At 35.8% G+C, this 22,463-nt stretch overlaps 1 protein-coding gene across 3 annotated transcripts; it reads left to right on the top strand.

Moving 5' to 3' along the window:
- Positions 1-445: 445 nt before the first annotated feature.
- On the top strand, positions 446-12,815 carry LOC108479252 (uncharacterized). Of its 3 annotated transcripts, none has more exons than XM_017781732.2 (25): positions 446-781; positions 890-1,053; positions 1,189-1,298; positions 2,153-2,318; positions 2,427-2,527; positions 3,029-3,101; positions 3,185-3,320; positions 3,434-3,594; positions 3,699-3,823; positions 3,904-4,003; positions 4,670-4,766; positions 4,970-5,021; positions 5,164-5,265; positions 5,353-5,499; positions 5,569-5,731; positions 5,836-6,078; positions 6,161-6,315; positions 7,012-7,140; positions 7,706-7,823; positions 7,933-8,128; positions 8,317-8,428; positions 8,513-8,667; positions 9,255-10,680; positions 10,993-11,187; positions 11,925-12,815. In XM_017781732.2, the coding sequence occupies exons 2-25, from the start codon at positions 918-920 to the stop codon at positions 12,399-12,401; spliced, it is 4,875 nt and encodes a 1,624-aa protein (XP_017637221.1). In that variant the 5' UTR covers positions 446-781; positions 890-917; the 3' UTR covers positions 12,402-12,815. The 3 variants fall into 3 exon arrangements, with proteins under 3 accessions (XP_017637221.1, XP_017637220.1, XP_017637219.1); XM_017781731.2 differs by having other exon boundaries at positions 448-781; positions 894-1,053; XM_017781730.2 differs by having other exon boundaries at positions 449-1,053.
- Positions 12,816-22,463: the final 9,648 nt, after the last annotated feature.

The raw sequence follows: 22,463 nt of genomic DNA, 5'->3' as shown, positions 1-22,463 counted from the left end.
TTCTGTGAATGACTTATTTGAACCATGAAGCTAAGTTTAGGTATTAATTGGAATAAAAAAGCCAAGTTCAGGTACCTAATTGGATAATAAAAAAAAGTTTAGATATCAAATTGAACTGAGGTCAAGTTTAGGTACCTATTCGATAAAAAAAACTCTTAAGTACCAATTTGTTCCTTTTAAGTCAAGTTTAGTTATTAAAATGTAAATTTAAGTCAAGTGTAGGTACTTAGTTTTAAATTTTTTTTTTAATTTTTTGTCACCTGTCAATGTGAGATTGACATGTTGCCATGTCCGTGTATATTAATAATGTTAGATACCTTAAAAAAAGTACCAAATTGAAATTGCAATTTTAAGGTTAGATACCAATTAAAGTTAAAAAGAGTACAAATTGCAAATTTCAGGGAACTTCATATATATTAACTAAAACAATTAATACAAATATGATATGTGTAACATGACCCAAATATTGCCCACCCCTCTTCCCGTCGTTAACATCTTAAATATCTTTAGAAAGTTTTATATTATGAACTCGATAGTCCAAAGTGGGCTGAATCGTAGTATACTAAAATAAAACCAGCAAATAAAAGGAGGCCCAAATATTTGTTCCTCCATTAAGGCCAACTCTCAGTTTCGCCATCACCAACCAGCCAGACCAGCCTATTCTTTTTCTCTTAAATTTCACAGCTTATTTTTGTTATTTTGATATTCTTTTCTATGCATTTTACCTTTCAAAAGAAATCTCGGGATGAATTGAGCTTCTTCCGCATAGAAAACACAAGAGGTAAACAGATTAAATTTAAAATTTCCTTCGACTCTCAACGTGCAGTTCAGATCGGATCTAGGTCTCCGCTCTCTTCCCAATTCTGATTTTCCTTTTTCTGTGTGAGAGATAGAGAGAGAGTTCAAAAGAAGAATCGATGGAGTGGACGACTTTGCAACACTTGGATCTACGCCATGTCGCACGAGGCATTTACAAACCGTTGCAGCCACACGCCGCAGCTTTTCATCCTACTCAGGCTCTCGTTTCCGCTGCCATCGGCACTTACATCATCGGTAATGACGACTAAAGTTCAACTTTTGTCTTTTAAAAAAAAAGGAATTTAGAGAGGTTTTGGATAACTTTTAGAGCTGAGCAGTTAAATCTGCTTTAAAAGGATTAAAACATGTTTGGATCTTTTTTGGTTGCAGAATTTGATGCTTTAACTGGAAGTAAGCTAGCTACTATAGACATTGGTTCGCCGGTGGTTCGGATGGCTTATAGTCCTACAAGTGGTCACGCTGTGATTGCCATTCTTGAGGTTGGTTCCGCAATTTTAAAGTTAGCTTCGATCATTACCACAAAAAAGAACAAAAAAGAAATTGCATTCAATTATCATGAGAATAGAATTACTGCATATTAAGATTAGTATTAGTACAGTTGTTAATCAATTGATGTAGAGGGTAGAGCATATAAGATTGCTATTAGTTCAATCTTAGATTTTACTGCCATTAGACAGGTTTCTTTGTAAATATTCTAGTATGAGGAGATAGTTTGAATCTTATTTTTTTGTTCCTAAGAATGTCGAGGCATTTTAAGGTAGGGTGTGTTCTTTCAATGTGTGGCGTTGATCTTTTAGATAGCTTCCTAAAATTCATTTCCTTTCAGTTTTCAATTGTTCACAAAATATGTTGTGGTAAGATGTTTTATTGAAACCAATCTATGCTAGTGGTATTCTAGGGGTCATGTATTTTGTGTGGTCGTTCCCAAGTTGGAGAAAGTGGCGAGGCAGTCATTCTAGATATATAGATTGTCTAACCCATATAATGAGGAAAAATTTTGTTGTTCCTTTCCATTATTCTGATATTATAATTTATAATTAGATCCCAGTTGCTTTTTTTTGATGTTATCCTTAAGGTCCCTGCCATGACGGACTTTACCCCTTTTATTTTTACTTGAGCCTTATTGGATTACATTTTAAAGAAAGAATTGGATTACATTTTAAAGGAAGAAATACCACCTCCTCTGACATTTTGATTTAATGCAATAATGGTATGATTGTTGCCTTTAAGCTCCTTTTTTACATGAAAGAGTTGCTTTTGTTAGTTCCCCTCTATATGAAGTTCCCTAATGCAAATTATAACCGTTTATTTTTCTGAAAATGTCATGTTGCAGGATTGTACAATACGTTCTTGTGACTTTGATGCTGAACAAACTTGTGTTTTACATTCACCTGAAAAGAAGACGGAACACATTTCGTCTGAAACAGAAGTTCATCTTGCTTTGACTCCTCTCCAACCTGTTGTATTTTTTGGTTTTCACAAGAGAATGAGTGTAACAGGTTACTTAGCTCCATGTGTTTTCTAGCAGAATTATTTTGTACTTGCAACATCATTTTATACTACGGATTTTAATAATGTTTCTAATATTTTTACTGTCATATGTGAAGTTGTTGGGACCATTGAAGGTGGGAGACCCCCTACAAAAATAAAGACGGACTTGAAGAAACCTGTTGTGAATCTTGCTTGTCATCCTCGACTACCTGTTCTGGTACATGTCATTTTCCAGCTATAGGTTTTATTCTTATGATTTTTTTATTATCTTTTGTTTCTTTCTGATGTTGTAAATGAAATTAGTTGTTCCAGGTAGTTAATAGTTGTTCGAAGTTTCAGTGCTTGGAAATTTACTAGGATAAGCATGAAACTTGAAATTTGAATCTGTTCTTGGTTCTTGGTTGGATCATTTAATGTAAATGAGATATGTGATATAGCAGTGAAGCGGAGATGCTCAAAGTGCTTGTTTAATTTAATTCTGATGGAATGATTGTTGAAATGGATCTTTTCTTCTTGGCTGGAACTGGATTTCCAAAATATCATCTTCTCTTCTGACATACATGACTAACTCGATAGCAGTTGCAATGCAATCTGATCTACTCACATCTCTTATCAGCCATTATACGGCTAAATGATCATTTCCATTCTCATGATTAAGAATGTACTGAATAGTTGTCTGTTTTTTTGTTCCTGTCACTTCTGTTTTGGGGGAGAAAAGTATGTAGCATATGCAGAAGGTTTGATTCGGGCGTACAACATTCATACATATGCTGTTCATTATACACTACAACGTAAGTTGAGGAAAATTTTTTTCTCCTTTTGTATTTTATTATATGCTTAAATATCATATGCTTTCCTTTCTTGTTCCCTTCAGTTGATAATACCATTAAGCTAGTTGGTGCTGGTGCATTTGCTTTTCATCCAACACTGGAATGGATTTTTGTTGGTGATAGACGTGGTACACTTCTTGCCTGGGATGTATCAACAGAAAGACCTATTATGATTGGAATGTAAGCTTGTTTTTTCTAATTTTTTTCTTTTCCTTCTTTTCAAGCCTTTATTATGTGTGTTGATATTAGAAGAAGGCACTTATTTGTTGAAATGTTCTGTTTTTGCCACGCAGCACACAGGTGGGTACTCAACCTATCACATCATTAGCTTGGCTTCCAATGTTGCGTTTACTTGTCATTCTTTCCAAGGATGGAACTTTACAAGTTTGGAAAACACGATTGCTAGTTAATCCAAATAAACCTCCAACACAAGTAAATTTTTTTGAGCCGGCTTGTAAGTACAAACACACTCTCTGGGAACGAAGGAGGATGGGATACATACATTTTTTTCTTAAATGGAAATCACATACTCAAGAGCCGTTGGTGTTTTCTTTGCAGCAATCGAATCATTGGACATCCCACGCATTCTGTCTCAGCAGGGTGGGGAAGCAGTTTATCCCTTGCCTCGTATCAGGGCTTTGGAAGTTCATCCAAAATTGAACTTAGCGGCTCTGCTTTTTGCAGTTAAGAGTGCTCACCTATGTCATTGCATTATAAACTATTTGTTAATTTCTGATGTATAAATAAGCATTTCCCATGACAGAATATGAGTGGCGGTGACAACATGAAGAATAGGGCTTCTTACACTAGGGAAGGAAGGAAACAACTCTTTGCAGTTTTGCAAAGTGCCAGGGGATCTTCAGGTGGACATTTAATGGATCATCTGTCTACATGTGCATTGTTACATATGAAGAAAATAATCTGTTTTAAAATAATTTATGCCGGTTTAATTTCTGAATATACCTGAATATCAAGTGTTAACGGTCTTAAGGTATATTATTGGAGCAGTTTCTTTCAATATAGGATGGTGCGATTTCTTTCAGAGCATGGTCTTGTTTAAAATTATACCTCATTGAGGTGATAGAAGCAGAACTGAATGTTTTGTTCTCTTCGGCACTGCTTCTACAGAATCTATATTCATATTCTCTCAACTCTTCAGAAACTGCTCAGTTTTTATTTGATAATGTTGTATGCATTTGCTAAGACTAAAAATAAGTAAAGCTGTCAATGCCTTCTATGTTTTCTCTCTACATTATGTTATTTTTTCTGTATATCACATAAGAACATTCTTTCTGGTGATATCCTGTATTACCGAGACTCTTCATTTTTCCTCAAGTATCCGTTTGAGACACCTTTATCCTATACATATTTGGACATGGTTGTGACGGTATGATTTTCCATAAATTTTGTAAAACTTGCAAAAAAACTTAGCACGCCTTTGTCGGGACATCCATCATAGGCTATGTAACATATGTGATATGCTGCTTAACTTTTTGAGTATATTTGCTGAAAGTAGATATCATGTGCAGCATCTGTCCTAAAGGAGAAGCTTTCATCTATGGGTTCCTCTGGAATTTTGGCTGATCATCAGCTTCAAGCACAACTGCAAGAACAAAATATTAAGGGGTAGGTTAAGTCTGGAGTGCAGATAAATGTATTTAGTTTGGAGGTTGTAATGTTTAATTATTTTGGTTTAGTGGTCGTACATTTATAACTGTTACATATTATCATGGATAAATTTTTACATTGAAATGATTCAACTCAATCATACAATCTATTTTTATGTAATCATGTATCATTGTTGACTATTTATATATTTTTCATGGCAGCCAAAGTGATCTTACAATTTCAGACATTGCACGGAAGGCATTCCTCTATAGTGTATGCTCCTCCTTTGAACTTTATTCATTTCAAATTAAGTTATTTTTATATATTAATTTCTAAAATGTATGTTAACTTCAATTTCAAGAATGCTGAACTGTTTCATTTTCTTTTAACTCATTACCTTTCTTTATTATTGCAGCATTTCATGGAAGGTCATGCTAAAACTGCCCCAATATCTAGGCTGCCTCTCATCTCTATTGTGGATGCTAAAAATAAACTGAAGGACATTCCTGTTTGCCAGGTACATTTGTTTGTGATTTTGATTATGCATTAATATCTATGTTGCCTCTGTTTACTATTTGGCTGATATGACTCACTTTATTGGCAGCCATTTCATTTAGAGCTCAATTTCTTCAATAAGGAGAACCGTGTTCTTCATTACCCTGTCAGGGCTTTTTATGTAGATGGTGTTAACCTCATGGCTTATAATCTTTCTTCTGGAGGAGATAGTATTTACAAGAAACTTTTCACATCGGTAAATGCTTAAAAAGATGCTTTTTATGCCGACAAGGTTTTGGTTCTTAACAATATAATTTTCTTTCAGATCCCAGGAAATGTGGAATATTATCCTAAATATATGGTTTATGGTAAGAAGAGGCATCTATTTCTCATTGTTTATGAGTTTAGTGGCACTACAAATGAAGTGGTCCTTTATTGGGAAAATACCGATATAAAGTTAGCTAACAACAAAGGAAGCACAATCAAAGGTATATCTGTCAAAAATATGTTTGTTTTGCTTGTTTTACTAGCTAGTTTCTCACATATTATGCCTCAAGAATTTATTTATGATATTCTCCTTTTCAAATTGTAGGTTGTGATGCTGCATTTATTGGCCCCAATGAAAATCAATTTGCTATTCTTGATGAAGATAAGTCTGGACTGGCTCTGTATATCCTTCCAGGAGCAGCTTTACAAGAAGCTGATGGGAAAAATGGTGCTGTTGAACCAAATTTTTTACCTGATCAACCCGTGGATGGAAACCCTAATTCTATTCAGGGTCCTATGCCATTTTTGTTCGACACCGAAATTGATCGAATATTTTCCACTCCTATAGGTGCTTGGGCACATATGATACTTCATGTTAGATATCGCCATTTGTAAGACATGATGCTGATAAGTATCTTCTGTGATTTCAGAGTCCACTTTGATGTTTGCATGTAACGGGAAGCAGATTGGATTGGCTAAGTTAGTTCAAGGTTACATTCTTCCATCTTCTGATGGTCACTATATATCAACAAAAGCAGAGGGGAAAAAGTTTATAAGGTTAAAAGCAAATGAGATTGTGCTTCAGGTGAGTTATTCAACTCTTTGAGGATAACTTTTGAAATGTTCATTTCATGAAAGCTTTTTAGATAATATAATAAAACTCATGAAAGTACATGGAAGTTATATATATATAAACTAAAAGAAAAAAGAAAGGATTTAATTTGCTAGCTGTCCCTTCTAATTTTTCCTGTTGCAGACCTTGTGGTGTCACCAGTCCTTTTTGTATGGTTCCTCCGTAAACTTGCAAAGGCCTCTGCCTTTTCTTTTCTTTAATTTATCACTTAATTTTAACGAAATCTCAATTTAGCATGTGAATCATGCCAGATCCATGAAGGATTTATATCATGAATGTATTAGGGGAAAAATACATATAACACCTGGAGATCCTTGGGTCAACTGACCACCTTATATAAGATCCTAGCACTGCTTTATTTACTCAAGCCATCATGTAATCTAATAGCATTGATGACTGAGATCTGCTGACTTGTGGATTTGACTGCTTATAAAACACATGCATTTTTGTGCAAAAGGAATTGCATCTAGGAACTGAATGCATACATATATGGACATTCACAAACTAATACATATCTATCGCACCTTTATCTATGTGTACCTTTATTCTGTGCACAAAGTTATGCATCAACTATCTAGCTTGACTGCTTTTTTCTTGAAAATAATACGGGTTTGGAATTTTAACCCTGTAGTTTTCCAATATCTGCAGGTACATTGGCAAGAAACTCCAAGAGGCTATGTTGCAGGAGTGTTAACCACTCACAGGGTGCTTATGGTTTCAGCAGACCTTGATGTACTTGCAAGCAGTTCTTTTAAATTTGACAAAGGAAATCCTTCAATATCCTGAATACGTAATACAGCATAAATCTTATCACAAATACATGCATGCATACATGAATACATATACATGTGTAAAAAATAACTCTCTCCTTGGATGCTTGTAAAAGTATACGCATGTTATAGGCCTTTTAATGTTCTACCTGATATAGCAACTGACAATCTCTTGTTTCCCTTATCATACTACCGGAAAGTCAATTTTATGAATCAGTTCCTCTTTCTATGATTCTCATTGGAACAATAACTGCTTCTACTAGCAGTGATTGCTGATACCTGTATAATCTTAGCATTTTTTTATTCTTTTTGATTTGCATTAGTTTCTTTTACTGGTTTTGCTTCTTCATACCGTTTTCCCCATGGAATTACGCTCTGGTTTTACCCATTCCAACAATATTTGTCGGGACATGTTCAGTATAAATTCAATCTCATTTATGTGTTAAGGAATGAAAATCTTTTATCAACAATATGTCGTTAGTCTTGTATATATTTGCATGCATCCTTGTACTAATACATAATTTATATAGTCAAGATTAATAAATTTGTTTTACTTCTTAACTCATGAGCACTTTAGATCACTTTTGTGGGTTGGACCTACACTTCTTTTTTCTACTGCAACAGCAGTTTGTATTTTAGGATGGGATGGGAAAGTGAGGACTGTACTCTCCATTAGCATGCCAAATGCAGGTTTGCATTCTTGTTCCCGATTGATTTTTACACCATTGTATTGTATCAAATGCAACGTGGTGCGGCATGATTATATTGTGGAGTTACTGAGATGATTTCTATCCTGCAGCTTTAGTTGGGGCTCTAAATGATCGGTTGTTGCTAGCTAACCCTACAGATATAAATCCTAGACAAAAGAAGGGGGTTGAGATTAAGAGCTGCCTTGTTGGGCTTCTTGAACCTCTTCTTATTGGTTTTGCTACCATGCAACAAAACTTTGACCAGAAGCTTGACCTTTCTGAAATACTATACCAAATAACATCAAGGTTTTCCTTTCTCTTTGCATATTTTTCATGTTTTTTGCCTAATGTTACTCATCTAATTGAAATCTTGCTCATGTTTGATGTGTAAAACTAAGCATTTTTTGTTATTATTATCTTTTCATTAGCTATAGCAAAGTGGATTTATGCATGAAACTTGGCATCTGACTTCTATATTTTTTTACCTTATTAAGGTTTGACAGCTTACGTATCACTCCTCGATCTCTTGATATTCTTGCTGGTGGTCCCCCTGTTTGTGGAGATCTTGCAGTATCATTATCCCAAGCAGGTCCACAGTTCACTCAGGTAGATGAACAATTGTGTATGATGTTTACATTCATTAACCTTTTACTTTTGGTTCTGAACTTTGCTATAAAAAAACAATTTTAGGTGATGCGGGGACTCTATGCAATCAAAGCACTTCGTTTTTCTACTGCTCTATCTGTTTTAAAAGATGAATTTGTGCGCTCTAGAGATTATCCAAAATGCCCACCAACCTCTCATTTGTTCCACCGGTTCCGCCAATTGGGATATGCCTGTATCAAGTAAGCGATCGCAGCCATTGACTTTTTCCTTTCTCGGTGCTGAGGTTCTTGATTTTGTAAATGAACTTGTCAATAATAATTTTTTAGAAGGTTGAGGATATAACAGACTCTTACATAAATGAAGTGAATGTGTTGGTTACTTTTCAGAAGATTCAATCTGTAATATATCATGCTCAATATTTTTCTGCTGATCTCTGGTTCACAGTTCAGATCATTACATTTTGATTGTTAGCAGTGTGTGCTGAACATAAATTAGTATTCATACCAATCTTTCATTTATGCAATTTTGGGCTATATGACTCCAGTTTTTGCTGTGGTTATGTACCTCTAGTGCCTATTGGAACTGTCTTTTAGTTATGGATGCTATTTAAGTTCTTTATCAAAAGTTCAAAACACATAAAATGATGTTATGCATTTTGAGTTTAAGCATCTATGTTTAGAATTATTATCACAAATCATGTTACTTTATTAAGAGCATTATACAGTAATCTTCTGAGCTTCTATCCATTATTGTTCAGCCTTTATGACTGACTTGTCATTATATGGTCCCATTTTTTCTTTGATGAGACTCAAATTTTGAACTGCAGGTATGGTCAGTTTGACAGTGCGAAGGAAACTTTTGAAGTCATAGCAGACTATGAAAGCATGCTAGACCTGTTTATATGCCACCTCAACCCCAGTGCAATGCGGCGTCTTGCTCAGAGGCTTGAGGAAGAAGGCGCTGATTCAGAATTGAGGCGATATTGTGAAAGGATTTTAAGAGTCCGCTCAAGTGGTTGGACACAAGGCATTTTTGCCAACTTTGCTGCTGAAAGTATGGTTCCTAAGGGACCTGAATGGGGTGGTGGAAACTGGGAAATCAAGACCCCTACGAACTTAAAGAGTATACCTCAATGGGAGCTTGCTGCAGAAGTTATGCCATACATGAAGACTGATGATGGTGCCATTCCATCAATTATCACAGATCATATTGGTGTTTACCTTGGTTCAATCAAAGGAAGAGGAAACATTATTGAAGTAAAGGAAGGTAGCTTGGTTATACCTGCAGCAGGTGACCATAAGCCAAATGGAGTCCATACTTCTGTGGCTAAATCTACAGATAGTTCTATGGGAGTTACAAGTGGTGAAACCAAGGCTGGTTCTTTGATGGGTCTGGAAACTTTAATCAAACCCAATCACAGTTCCACTGCTGCTGATGAACAGGCTAAAGCTGCAGAAGAATTCAAGAAAACAATGTATGGCACAGCTGATAGTGGTAGCAGCAGTGATGAGGAAGGAGTGTCAAAAACGAAGAAGTTACAGATCAGAATACGAGAAAAGCCGACGTCAGGAACTGTGGATGTTAATAAGATTAAAGAAGCGACAAAGCGACTTGGTGATGGCTTGGGCCTACCTATAGCCAGGACAAAATCATGGACTGGCCAGGATCTTGGTCAGAGTCAACAGCAACCTTATCCTGCTACCGGTGCATCTGTGACTAATCCCACAGTTTCTGCCCCTGGAGATCTCTTCGGCACTGATTCATGGGTACAACCTGCATTGGTATCACAATCAGCTCCTGCAACCAAAGGTGTTGGAACTGCTGCTGGACCCATACCAGAAGACTTTTTCCAGAACACAATACCATCCCTCCAGGTTGCAGCTGCTTTGCCTCCTCCTGGATCTTATCTTTCAAAGTTGGATCAAACTCCTCAAAAGGTTGAAGTTGGTGGAAAGGTACCACCTGACCAAGTAAATGCACCTGCGGCTGATATTGGTCTCCCCGGTGGTGGGGTTCCTCCTCAGTCCGCTGAACAACCTATTCCTCCTGAGTCTCTTGCACTTCCTGGTGGCGTTATTCCTCCACAATACTCAGCTCCAGCTGTTGGTTTGCCACAGCCTCAAGTTCAGCCTGCTCAAATGCCGCTATCCACGCAACCTCTTGACCTTAGTGCTCTTGGAGTTCCAAACTCTGCAGAGTCTGAAAAACCTACTTCCTCTGGACCCACTCCAACGTCTGTGCGTCCTGGACAGGTGAATATGTGCATTATGTTATTTCTTCTTCTCCCCTCCTCTTCAATCCTGATTGTGGGATGCACTTGCATTTTGTAGTTAAAAAACATAGCTGCATGTGTCCAATAACTTCAAGTTGCTTAACTTATTGCCTGGGGGAAAAACAAAATCATTTCTAACAGTATTTGGAATAAAGGTTGTTCTAACTGATTGGCTTTGTAGTAATAATCTGTCCTTGTGACTTGGAAGCTACTAATTCTGTCATTCTCTGGAGATATGTTTATTATGTAGCTTTCTAAATCCTTCCATTTACAATATTTTCTCTCTTAATAGGTTCCACGTGGGGCAGCAGCTCCCATATGTTTTAAGACTGGACTTGCTCACCTTGAGCAGAATCAACTTCCAGATTCATTATCCTGTTTTGATGAAGCTTTTCTGGCACTAGCTAAGGATAACTCTCGTGGAGCTGATATTAAAGCTCAAGCTACCATCTGTGCTCAATACAAGATAGCTGTAACGCTTCTTCAGGTACGTCATCATTTTTGGGGCACTAAATGAATTACAACTTGAATCAAGCATCTGAGGAAATTTAACGAGCATTTGTCTTTTAGATTGAGTTGTGTTAAAGACTGAAGACAGAGAATGGATTGATGATAATATTTTATGATTTTTCGAACATTGAGCTCTCTGTCATCCTGCGTGAGCTTTTTATTTTGACCTTATGCTCAGTAGTCAAGCTAGTCTACTGTTTCTACAAGCTAAGAGCTTAAGATTCTTTCAAGTTTTGAAAATATCAATTTAGGTTCAATGTTCTTTCTCATCTTTGATTGATATGTTCTTGCTTTTGAATTTTACATGCCAATAGCATGATAAGGATATTTTTGCTTAGGCTCGTTGTTGCTAGCAGTTTTTATTGATTCTCATCAATTTAACTCCAGTCTTCGTATTGCATTCATGGTGCTAGAGATCATATAATGAGCTGATCTGTAATATTTATGGAACAAGAATGAATGTAGTCTGGGTATGTGGACCACATTATTCATAATATGTATTTTAAACTGGGTGGTTTATGCTAATCTATGATACTTTGACAATTCGTAAATTCAAAAGTTAGCGTGTAAATGGTTTTGGTGGATAGGCTAAGCTAACTAATTGCGTTTACTTTAATCTCATTTGAAAGTCCCAAGCCTTGACCTTTATGCTATAGTTTGGAACATAAAATTGTTCTTCATGACTGAATATATGTTCCTTTGGCTCTCCTGCAGGAAATTACAAGGCTGCAGAAAGTCCAAGGCCCAAGAGCACTCAGCGCAAAAGATGAGATGGCTAGACTATCTAGACATCTAGGTTCTTTGCCTCTGCAGGCAAAGCACCGAATAAATTGCATTCGCACTGCCATAAAACGAAATATGGATGTTCAGAACTATGCTTACGCAAAGCAGATGCTTGAACTTCTCCTATCTAAGGCACCTCCAGGTAAGCAAGAGGAATTGAGGAGCCTGATTGACATTTGTGTTCAGAGGGGTTTGACCAACAAGTCTATCGATCCACTAGAGGATCCCTCTCAGTTCTGTGCTGCCACGCTCAGCCGTCTGTCTACTATTGGATACGATGTTTGTGATCTTTGTGGGGCCAAATTTTCTGCTCTCTCTGCTCCTGGATGCATCATCTGTGGCATGGGAAGTATTAAAAGATCAGATGCACTTGGGGGAGCAGGACCAGTTCCTTCTCCATTTGGCTGAGATCACAATCTACCATTTCTCTAATCTTGCAAGCTCTCCTGGTCAGGTAGGCTTTCTCCCATTCTAAGCTACAGGCCTCTGCCTACAGAAATCTCCATTTTGGGACACTGATATTTCATTTCAAAGTTGAGTTCCTTCACCATCAAGAATCTAGCAGGTTCCGCGGGGCATATGTATAATTTCTCTTTTCATTTGTTTGTATATCATTCTTTTTTTGAGTACCCCACTACCCTACTTTTTTTTCCTATATATCACCTTAAGCCTCAGGCTCAGCCCCATTTGTTTGTTTTGTGACTTGGGACCTTCCTCTTTTGTAATATAGGGTTTTACGTTCAATTTTTCATTAGTTAGGAACTAATGTTTGTATTTTACCTTTGGAGATAGATATATGCCTTTTTTTTTAACAAGCAAAAATTTTGAGTGTTTTAGTTGGAGATGGTTTCAACCTTGGCTTCATTTGGATTGTGTTAGTGTCTTTTCAACCATTGGAAAAATTAGCAATTTCATTTCAATTATTTCATAGGCGTGGGGGACGTGTCCTTTTTTTTGCTTTGAACGAATGGTGTGGTAGCGGTGCTTAATGCCTATAGTGTGCTTGGTAAAAGTAGGAGAGAAAGCAAACCTATGAAATGAATGATTGTTTCATTGTACTTAATTTATCAATCATCACCATCAAATCAAGTTTCACATCGCCTGCTTGCTGATGTCTTGTCACTAAAATGTACCTGGGGGCTATCTTTTCTGTCTAATCAGATAACTAAAAACATGCTTTTGTAGGATTATTTATGAACTTTTGATCGACGGTTGAAATGCCATTTGTATTAGTGTGTTTATATTTTGAAATATACGAGGGTGTAACATACATTCAATGAATTGGGCAATACATAAAGTCTAGTGGCTTTGGCCATCTAGATCGCAACTTTATTTGCTATGCAAAAATGGTATTATATCATGAATATAATGGATGGTTGCATCAAATTTTCAAGGGATGGTAGCCTTTATCCTCCCACCCATGAATATGGATCAGATCCTCGGAGTTGAATTTCGCTTGATGCCATGACCAATGAAGATGTAAAAATGCGATCACTAAAACCGTTGATAATTTCCCATTTCGGCCACCATTTGAGTTTTGGGATCAAAGAAGCATCCATACGAACTTTGCTCCTCCATTTGGAGGTACAACCCAAGAAGACGAGGTGCTAATTCTTGAGTGATTATTCATTGAATTGGGTAAGATTCTTCTTTACTAAACAAAAGAAACTCATCCCGAGTGAGCTTAGCATGCAAACCATACGTAAGAAGGATCAGTATTCCTTCAAAGATCTCCGAATATTTGGCCTTTTAAATTTCTCTAACCAATCTTTGTAATACGGCTAAGATTATCACTCTGGTTTGAATTAATGAGAATATCGGAACCTGCCTTTCACCAATATGTCAATGATCACGAATCCTTGTGATGATGAGGCGTAACCAAACTTTGTAACTTTCTGAATATCATATGCTAAAGGACAAATGAATAAATATTTTCAGTGATCTAATCTTCTCACCCTAAAACCCTAAATCTCATTTAAGACATTTTGGAACATATCCCTATGTCTTTGAGCAAGATTCTCTTTAGATGCAGTGGAGTTACTGCACATTCGTCATATGAAAATTTTGAATTTTGGTTGACATCCGCGATCTCTTGTCCATTCATCATCATTTTGCATACCCTAAATAAGGGTATATCCAGATTCACATCTATGGATACATGGATGAATTGAAACTCATAAATTAATTTCATTAAAGTTGTCAATTTTCAACTTTAAAAGATTAGTTGACTTGCGATGTATTTTTTGATGGGATCCAAACATTGTAAGGTTATTTGACTAATAAAATTGCTATGAGAGAGTTTTTCTTACAAGACTAGTTTCTTGTTTCTTTCTCAATAGAACTTTTGCTTCAATTCTTTAAGATTGTGGAGGAGGTTTATCATAACTCCAACTTGCCTAATTCAAGTCAATCGAGAGGTTTAATTAAAGGCCAATATAGTTCTTTGTTGGCGTAAGTTCACTAAAGGCTAGGCTGTCTATCCAACTATTTGTCATCAACACCATCTTCTTTTCATCAATCCATCTATCATCTTTTGTTTCTTTTTTTTTTTTTCCAATTCTTTAGTTCTTTATTTTTCTATTGTTTTATCATCTAATTCTTGTTGGAAATTTTCATATATGAATTCAAGAACTGTTAGAATTAAGTGACCCAAATTCTTATTTAAATAAAATACGATGGAAAATAAAATAAAAGTAAAATCCATATAGAACTAGACTTCTTTTATTTTATTTTAGAATAAGGTTTTAAACCTTATTAAACTCCATCTATTTTATATTGATTAGGATAAGGTGTTTCAATCCTACTAGAATATGGCTTTGCAAGCCTATAAATAGACATAGTCTATTCCTCTTGTATTTGAGTAAAAATTTTTCGACATAGTGAATTTTCTTCTCCTCTTGCCTGTGGTTTTTTTCCGAAAGGGTTTCACGTAAAATTTATGTGTTCTTTATTTTATTTATTTTATTCTATTTTATTTTTCACAAATTGGTATCGAGCTTCCGGTTATTCATCTCGATCACGGTAATGGCGTCTTTGAAGTATGAAATTCTGTTTGTTGGATCGCAACACCGATTTGCGTTGTGGCAAATTAAGATGCAAGCGCTTCTTGCACAGATGGATCTAGAGGATGCCTGCTAGGATAGATAAGATGCCTTCGACATTAACAGATGAAGAGAAGAAGCGTAAGGATCGAAAGGCATTAACACAATTACATCTGCATTTGTCCAACGAAATTTTACGAGGATGTGATGAAAGAGAAAACTGCCATTGCATTATGGAAGAGGCTAGAACAAATATGTATGTCGAAAACTCTAACAAGCAAGTTGCATATAAAGCGGCGTCTTTATGCTCATCGTTTGGAGGAAGGTGCGTCAGACACGAACACTTAATGTTGTTTAAAGAAATTCTCTCAAACTTGGAGGCCATGGAGGTTCGAGATGATAAGGAAGATCTAGGGTTGATTCTACTTTGTTCGTTGCCCGTCTTATTCAACCTTTAGAGACACGATTTTATATAGCCGCGAGTCTCTCACGCTTGATGAGGTTTATGATTCTTTAACCTCGTATGATAAGATGAAGCATCTTGTGGTTAAACCCAACTCTCAGGGAGAGGGTCTCATTGTTCGTGGGAGACAAGACCGGAATGTTGATGATGATCGTGGTAGAACACAGGAACGGAATCCTCGTGGTAAATCTAAGGGTAGATCGAAATCTTCAAACAGAGGTAAAACTTGCAACTTCTGCAAGAAGAAAGGGCACATTAAATCGAGTGCTATAAGCTACAAAATAAGATTAAAAGGAGGTCGCGAATCAAAAGGAAAACAACCGAAAAATTCGGTGAACTCGATGTTGTAGAAGACTACAAATGATGGTGAACTTCTAGTTGCTTCATCAATGATTCTAAAGTAAGCGAGGAGTGGATACTTGATTCAGCTGCACCTTCCACATGAGTCCCAATTGGGATTGGTTTACAACTTATGAAACGATGTCTCAAGGTGTTGTTTTGATGGGAAATAATGCTTCATGTAAAATCGCAGTGTTGGAACAATTAAAGTTAAGATGTTTGATGGAGTTGTCGAACACTTAGTGACGTGCGGCATGTTCCGAATTGAAAAGAAATTTAATTTCGTTGAGTACTCTTGATTAAAAGGGTATGCAGATATACAAATTGAAAGTGGGGTTTTAAAGATTTCCAAAGGGTCCCTTGTTGTGATGAAAGGGCAAAGAAAGATTGCCAAGTTATATGTTTCTGAGGTTCTCTCATATCGGTGATGCAATTGCCGCTTCCTCTTCCTTGTCGATGATGATATTACTAAACTTTGGCATATGCGCCTAGGGCATATGAGTGAGAATGGCATGGCGAAATTAAGCAAAGAGGACTTCTTAATGGGCAAGGAATTTGCAAACCGAATTTCTGTGAGCACCGTGTTTTTGGGAAGCAAAAGAGAGTTCGATTCACTAGAGGAATCCATAACACGAAGGAAACGTTGGAGTATATCCATTCGATCGTGGGGCCGTCCGAGTGCCTTCGAGAGGTGGAGCTAATTATATGCTAACCTTTATTGATGATTTTTCCGAAAAGTTTGGGCGTTCTTCCCGAAGCGAAAGCGATGTGTTTTCCACATTTAAGTCTTGGAAAATTATGATTGAAAAGCAGACGGAAAAGCAGATAAAATACCTCCGCATGCACAATGGCTTAGAGTTACGCTCGATGAGTTTAATAGATTGTGCAAGTCGGAAGGATCATGAGACACTTGACGATTCGTCATACTCCACAACAAAAGCGGCGTTGCGAGCGAATGAACGAACGATCATGGAGAAGGTTCGATGTATGTTGTCAAATGCCAACTTACAAGTCATTTTGGGCGAAGCGACCTCTCTCGCATGTTTTTGATCAATCGATCTCCATCCGTTGCCATTGAGAAAAAGACTCCACAAGAGGTATGGTCTGGTAATCCTGCTAATTATTCTGATTTAAAGATTTTTGGGTGTCCTGCGTATGCTCATGTTGATAATGGAAAATTGGAACCGAGATCCATTAAATGCATTTTTCTTGGTTATAAAGCTGGTGTAAAAGGCTATAAGTTATGGTGTCCTGAAAATAGAAAAGTTGTGATTAGCAGAGATGTTGTTTTTGATGAAACTGCTATGCTACCTAACTTATCTCTTAAAGACTCTTCCAATAAAGAAAACCAAAAGCGGTGGAGCATCGATTAATACGAATCAACTCCTCAAGCCAAGACAAAATTGAGAATAGAGTTGCTTCTTCACCGCAATACTCTATCGCCAAAAACAGGACAAGAAGAGAAATTAAACCTCCAAAGAAGTATGCCGAGGTTGATCTAGTTGCTTATGCTTTAAATGTGGCTGAAGATATAGATGCGAATCAAGAGCCATTTAATTATTCGAGGCGATTAGTGTGAAGACTCGAGAAAAGTGGATGTTTGCTATGCAAGAGGAGATGGAATCACTCCACAAAAAGCGAACATGGGATCTTGTAAAACTTCCTAAAGGTAAAAAGGTCATTCGTTGTAAATGGGTGTTTAAAAGAAAGAAGGGACTCGAGTTGAAGAACCGGATATAAAGCAAGGCTTGTTGCAAAGGGTTACTGATCAAATTCCGAGTGGACTTCACAGATGTGTTCTCTCCAGGTTGTTAAGCATAGTTCGATTCGAGCTTTGCTTGGTATTGTTGCCATGCATGATTTGGAGCTTGAGCGGTTAGATGTAAAACGCATTTTGCATGGAGAACTTGAGGAAGATATTTACATGCAACAACCAGAGGGTTTTATAGTCTCGAAAAAGAGGACTATGTTTGCTTGTGAAAAAGTCCCTTTACGGTTTGAAACAATCACCAAGACAAGGGTACAAGAGGTTTGATTCCCTTATGACTTCTCATGATTTCAAAAGAAGTAGTTTTGACAGTTGTGTCTACTTTAAGAAAAATGTGATGGTTCTTTTGTGTATCTACTTCTTTATGTTGATGACATGTTGATAGCGACAAAAGATAAAAGAGATAAGAAAGGTTAAAGCCCAACTAAGTGAAGAATTTGAGATGAAAGATTTAGGACCAGCAAATAAGATACTTGGTATGGAGATTCTCGAGATAGAAAAGCAAGTAAATTGTACCTAAGTCGGAAGGGTACATTGAGAAAGTTCTTTGCGGTTCAATATGCAGAGTGCTAAGCTGTTAGTACTCCTTTAGCGACCCATTTCGGACTTTCATCGGCCTTATCTCCTCAATCGATAATGAGATTGAGTACATGTCACATGTTCCATACTCTAGTGCAGAGGGATCTCTCATGTATGCTATGGTTTGTTCACGTCCGATTTATCATATGCGATCAAGTCAGCTTAGCGATACATGGCGAATCTCGTAAAGAACACTGGAAAGCGATTCAAATGGATTTTAAGATACTTACGAGGCACTACTAATGTTTGCTTACGCTTTGGAAGAACTAAAGATGGAGTTATAGGGTATGTTGATGCTGATTTTGCTGGAGACCTTGATAGAAGAAGATCTCTCACGAGTTACGTCTTTACAATCGGAGGTTGTGCAATTAGTTGGAAAGCCACTTTGCAAACTACGATCGCTTTGTCTACCACTTGAAGTGAGTACATGGCGATTCTTGAGGCTTGTAAAGAAGCTATTTGGTTGAAGGGACTATTTAGTGAACTCAATGAAGACCTTCAAATCAGCCACAATATTTTGTGACGATCAGTGCCATCTTTCTTACAAAAGATCAAATGTTTCATGAGAGAACAAAACACATTGATATTCGGTATCATTTTGTTCGTGATATTATTGCTCGTGGTGATATTGTTGTGAGCAAAATTAGCACTCATGAAAATCCTGCAGATATGATGACTAAGTCACTTCCTATAACCAAGTTTGAGCATTGCTTAGACTTGGTTGGTGTTCATTGTTGAAGTTAAACCCTTAAGGGGTTTTTGGAAGAGGTGAAGAACTTGTTTATTGAAAGTTCGCGATGAAGAACTTGTTCATTGAGAATTTGTGTCAAGGTGGAGATTGTTAGAATTAAGTGACCCAAATTCTTATTTAAATAAAATACGATGGAAAATAAAATAAAAGTAAAATCCATATAGAACTAGACTTCTTTTATTTTATTTTAGAATAAGGTTTTAAACCTTATTAAACTCCATCTATTTTATATTGATTAGGATAAGGTGTTTCAATCCTACTAGAATATGGCTTTGCAAGCCTATAAATAGACATAGTCTATTCCTCTTGTATTTGAGTAAAAAATTTTTCGACATAGTGAATTTTCTTCTCCTCTGCCCGTGGTTTTTTTCCCGAAAGGGTTTCCACGTAAAATTTATGTGTTCTTTATTTTTATTTATTTTATTCTATTTTATTTTTCACAAGAACTTTGGTCTAGAAACTATTGTAAGAGGTTACTTAGGTTGCAAGAAAGAATCATAAACTTCGAGTTGATTGTTTAGCTCTTAAAATTCATTCCAGAGCTTCTGCATCAATATCCTTCTTCCATTTTTATGCAATGTCCTGATTTTAGTTGGTGTTGGAAAATTCAGTTTTGAAGCTGGATTTCTTAAAATGAGTTAATTTGAAATTTTTAATCAAGGAATTTAGTGTCATGTATGAAATTCTAGAATCGATTTGCTATATGATTAAATTAGATAAATTGTTATCTATAGTACATAGACTAAATTATAAAGTGATTAAACTAGGGAAATTTGATTAAGGAATTGGGTAAGCCCTTAAGTAGTAATTTTGTGAAGGTCTATAATGCAATTAGCCACCATTGGACCTTAGCTTAATGGACAAACATGATCTTGTCATTGAAATCCACTAAGATAAGTGAAATTAAATGATGGCCTTTCACTTTTTTTGTTAATTAAGTTAATTAATTTAATTACTTTTTTTGTTAATTAAGTTAATTAATTTAATTAATCTCATTTGTATATATATGTTCTAATGGGAGAGAGAAGATGATATTCATCTTCGATTTTTCCTCTCAAAACCGTCCATAAGAAAGGAGGAAAGAAAAGGGTTTTTCTTCTCCATAAGCGACCACTAAAAGCTAGAGGTAAGTAAGCTTTTATTGATAAATTTTCATGGATTTTTATCTAAGGAAGCTTGGTGTAGTCAACATATTAGTTAGTTTTTGTAATTTTGGACGTTAGTTTGAATTGCCATTGTTAAATACATAGAAAAATTGAGCTCCAGATTATGAAATATCTAGTTGAATAAGCTTAGTTAATGCGAGAATTATGTTGAAAAATGAAGTTGGTTGACTTGGAGTAAGGTAAGATTAAGTTAAATCTTTAAGGTCATTATTGAGTTTTTAAGGACCTATGTGTAAGAGATGAGAACCCTGGTATTTAATGATGTTTATTGCTAGTTTGAAGTCCTTAGAGTATAGATACGAAGTCAAATTTAGATTCGATCAGGTAGATTGTGAATTACGAGATTTGGGGATATTAGGGTTCTAAGGGACCTAATTGTGTGATGTGCATTCATGTTTGAATATGGTTATGTTCTTGTTGAATGTGATACTAATACTATTTTCGTAATTGAATTATCGTACATAGCTAAAGATGACATCGAGATGTCAAGAGACAAAGGAAAGGTGAATGTTGTCAATGAGTAGCATTTTTCTATTTGTGCTTTCATAATTTGTTTTCACCACATAATTTATTAATCAACTAAATTTATAAAATTATTGATGATGAATAAAGACATAAAAGGTATGTTGTGCTTAATCACTTTGAAATGTTTGTTTTATGTTCAAAGTATATATATGTTTGTGATAGTGATATCATTATGTTAATTATGTTAGAGTATGATTCGGTGATAATTGATAATAAAAAATGATTTATTAACGGTGTTGGATAAAATTACGGGTATAGTTGGCAGGTCATAGGGTCTATTATATCGGAGGGAGCTTTAGCGCTAAACGTGTATTATTATTTGATAGTTCTTTAATACCTTAGGGGTCGAGAACGTATCACTTGCTCAAATGCCCTGGGGGTACGAGCGTATATTGATGTGCTTATAGATACCAATGCATTTATGTCCAGTCAGCACTTATGTCTGTATTTTGTTGTGTTGGTGGATTGATCTGTGTATTCATCCTTGAGTCTAAATCAGTTAATAGGTGTCGAAATGTAAAAAATAAAATGTGAAATAGATATGATAATGAAAAGTGAATAATAGCATGATATCGATTACTGACTGTGATCTATGGAACAAGATGTAAATACCTTGAGGGTGCATCGATACGTGGTACATGAAATGATTCAGTGATATTGAAAATTATTATGATAATAATACTTGGTAAATAAGGCATGAATACCCAAAAGGGTTAATTGATAAAATGACATGAGATTATGTGATCATTGATGTTGAAATGAAACTTAGTTATAATATATTATACTGCCATTTTATTATGTTTTATTGTTTAAAACCATTATGTGTTGATTTTCAAATTATGTTAGCACAATTGAGTTTTTATTGCTTCGCATGAAAAATTGTTTGTTTTCATGCTTAGATAATGTTAGGTGTTGATATAATGTAAGTCCGAAAGCATTCAAAGATCCATCCCTAGGTTTAGCTAATGTTTATGATCCTCATTTTGAACCTAGTTGTAATTGGCATGTACCTAGGTTAATAGTATAAGTTATGAGTTATATTTGATATTTTGGCTATTCGGTATGTTTTGGTCAATTTTGGACTTGTGAAGTTATACTTGATGAGTTTCAATGTTTGATTAATGGATTAGTATGCATGCTTATAAGTATTAAGTTACTTACCTAGTCATGTTAAGGCAGAATGCATTGAATGTTATGTTTTTGAATGTTTTGGATATGTTTTTGGGAGTTAAATTGGTGCATGTTGATTTGGCATTATAATGATTATGTTTCAATATGAGTAGTTGCCCATTTTGTTAAGTTAGAATGTGCATTATAGGTGAAATTTCCTTTTGATCTCGGGATATCAAAAGCATGTCTTGAGATCTCAAGAACAAAAATGGCCATTTTGTGCATTTCTAGGTATAAGTTTTGAGACTTACCAAGCAAGTCATGTGTGACAGCCTTAAAACGACCCTAGTCGGAATGTGGTTTCGGGACCACAAAACCGAGGCATAAAAATAATTTGATATTTATTTTGATGCCTATAATATGTGTTAACTCATGTGTGACATCCTTGATGCTTTAATTTAGAGTTATAAATGTGAATTTCACTAGAAAGGACCTAGTAGTAAACTTTGAAAGTAGGATAGGGAAATGTGTGATGACTAATTAAAGCATGCATGCAAAACAATGGCCTTGCATGTCAAATATCCCTCTTTTTACAAGTGATGGCCGGCCATGACAAAGAAATATGGGCAAAACATGTCATAGACATGTTTTGTTGGTGCATCATGGGTGAAAAAAATAAATTAATGAGCATGGGTAATAAAGAAATGGAAAAAAAGAAAAAAAAATGG

This window comes from Gossypium arboreum, chromosome 12 (genome assembly GCF_025698485.1).
Source record: "Gossypium arboreum isolate Shixiya-1 chromosome 12, ASM2569848v2, whole genome shotgun sequence".
Taxonomy (NCBI): Eukaryota; Viridiplantae; Streptophyta; class Magnoliopsida; order Malvales; family Malvaceae; genus Gossypium; species Gossypium arboreum.
The sequence above is the reverse complement of the archived record's forward strand: the minus strand, read 5'-3'. Positions and strand labels throughout refer to the sequence as shown.

What these genes read in the sequence shown, in the direction of transcription:
- LOC108479252 (XM_017781732.2), top strand. Translation starts at nt 918, where the DNA reads ATGGAGTGGACGACTTTGCAACACTTGGATCTACGCCATGTCGCACGA. An exon ending in TGTTCATTATACACTACAAC is followed by an intron (nt 3,102 to 3,184) that starts GTAAGTTGAGGA and finishes TGTTCCCTTCAG; the next exon opens with TTGATAATACCATTAAGCTA. An exon ending in CAAAGGAAGCACAATCAAAG is followed by an intron (nt 5,732 to 5,835) that starts GTATATCTGTCA and finishes TTCAAATTGTAG; the next exon opens with GTTGTGATGCTGCATTTATT.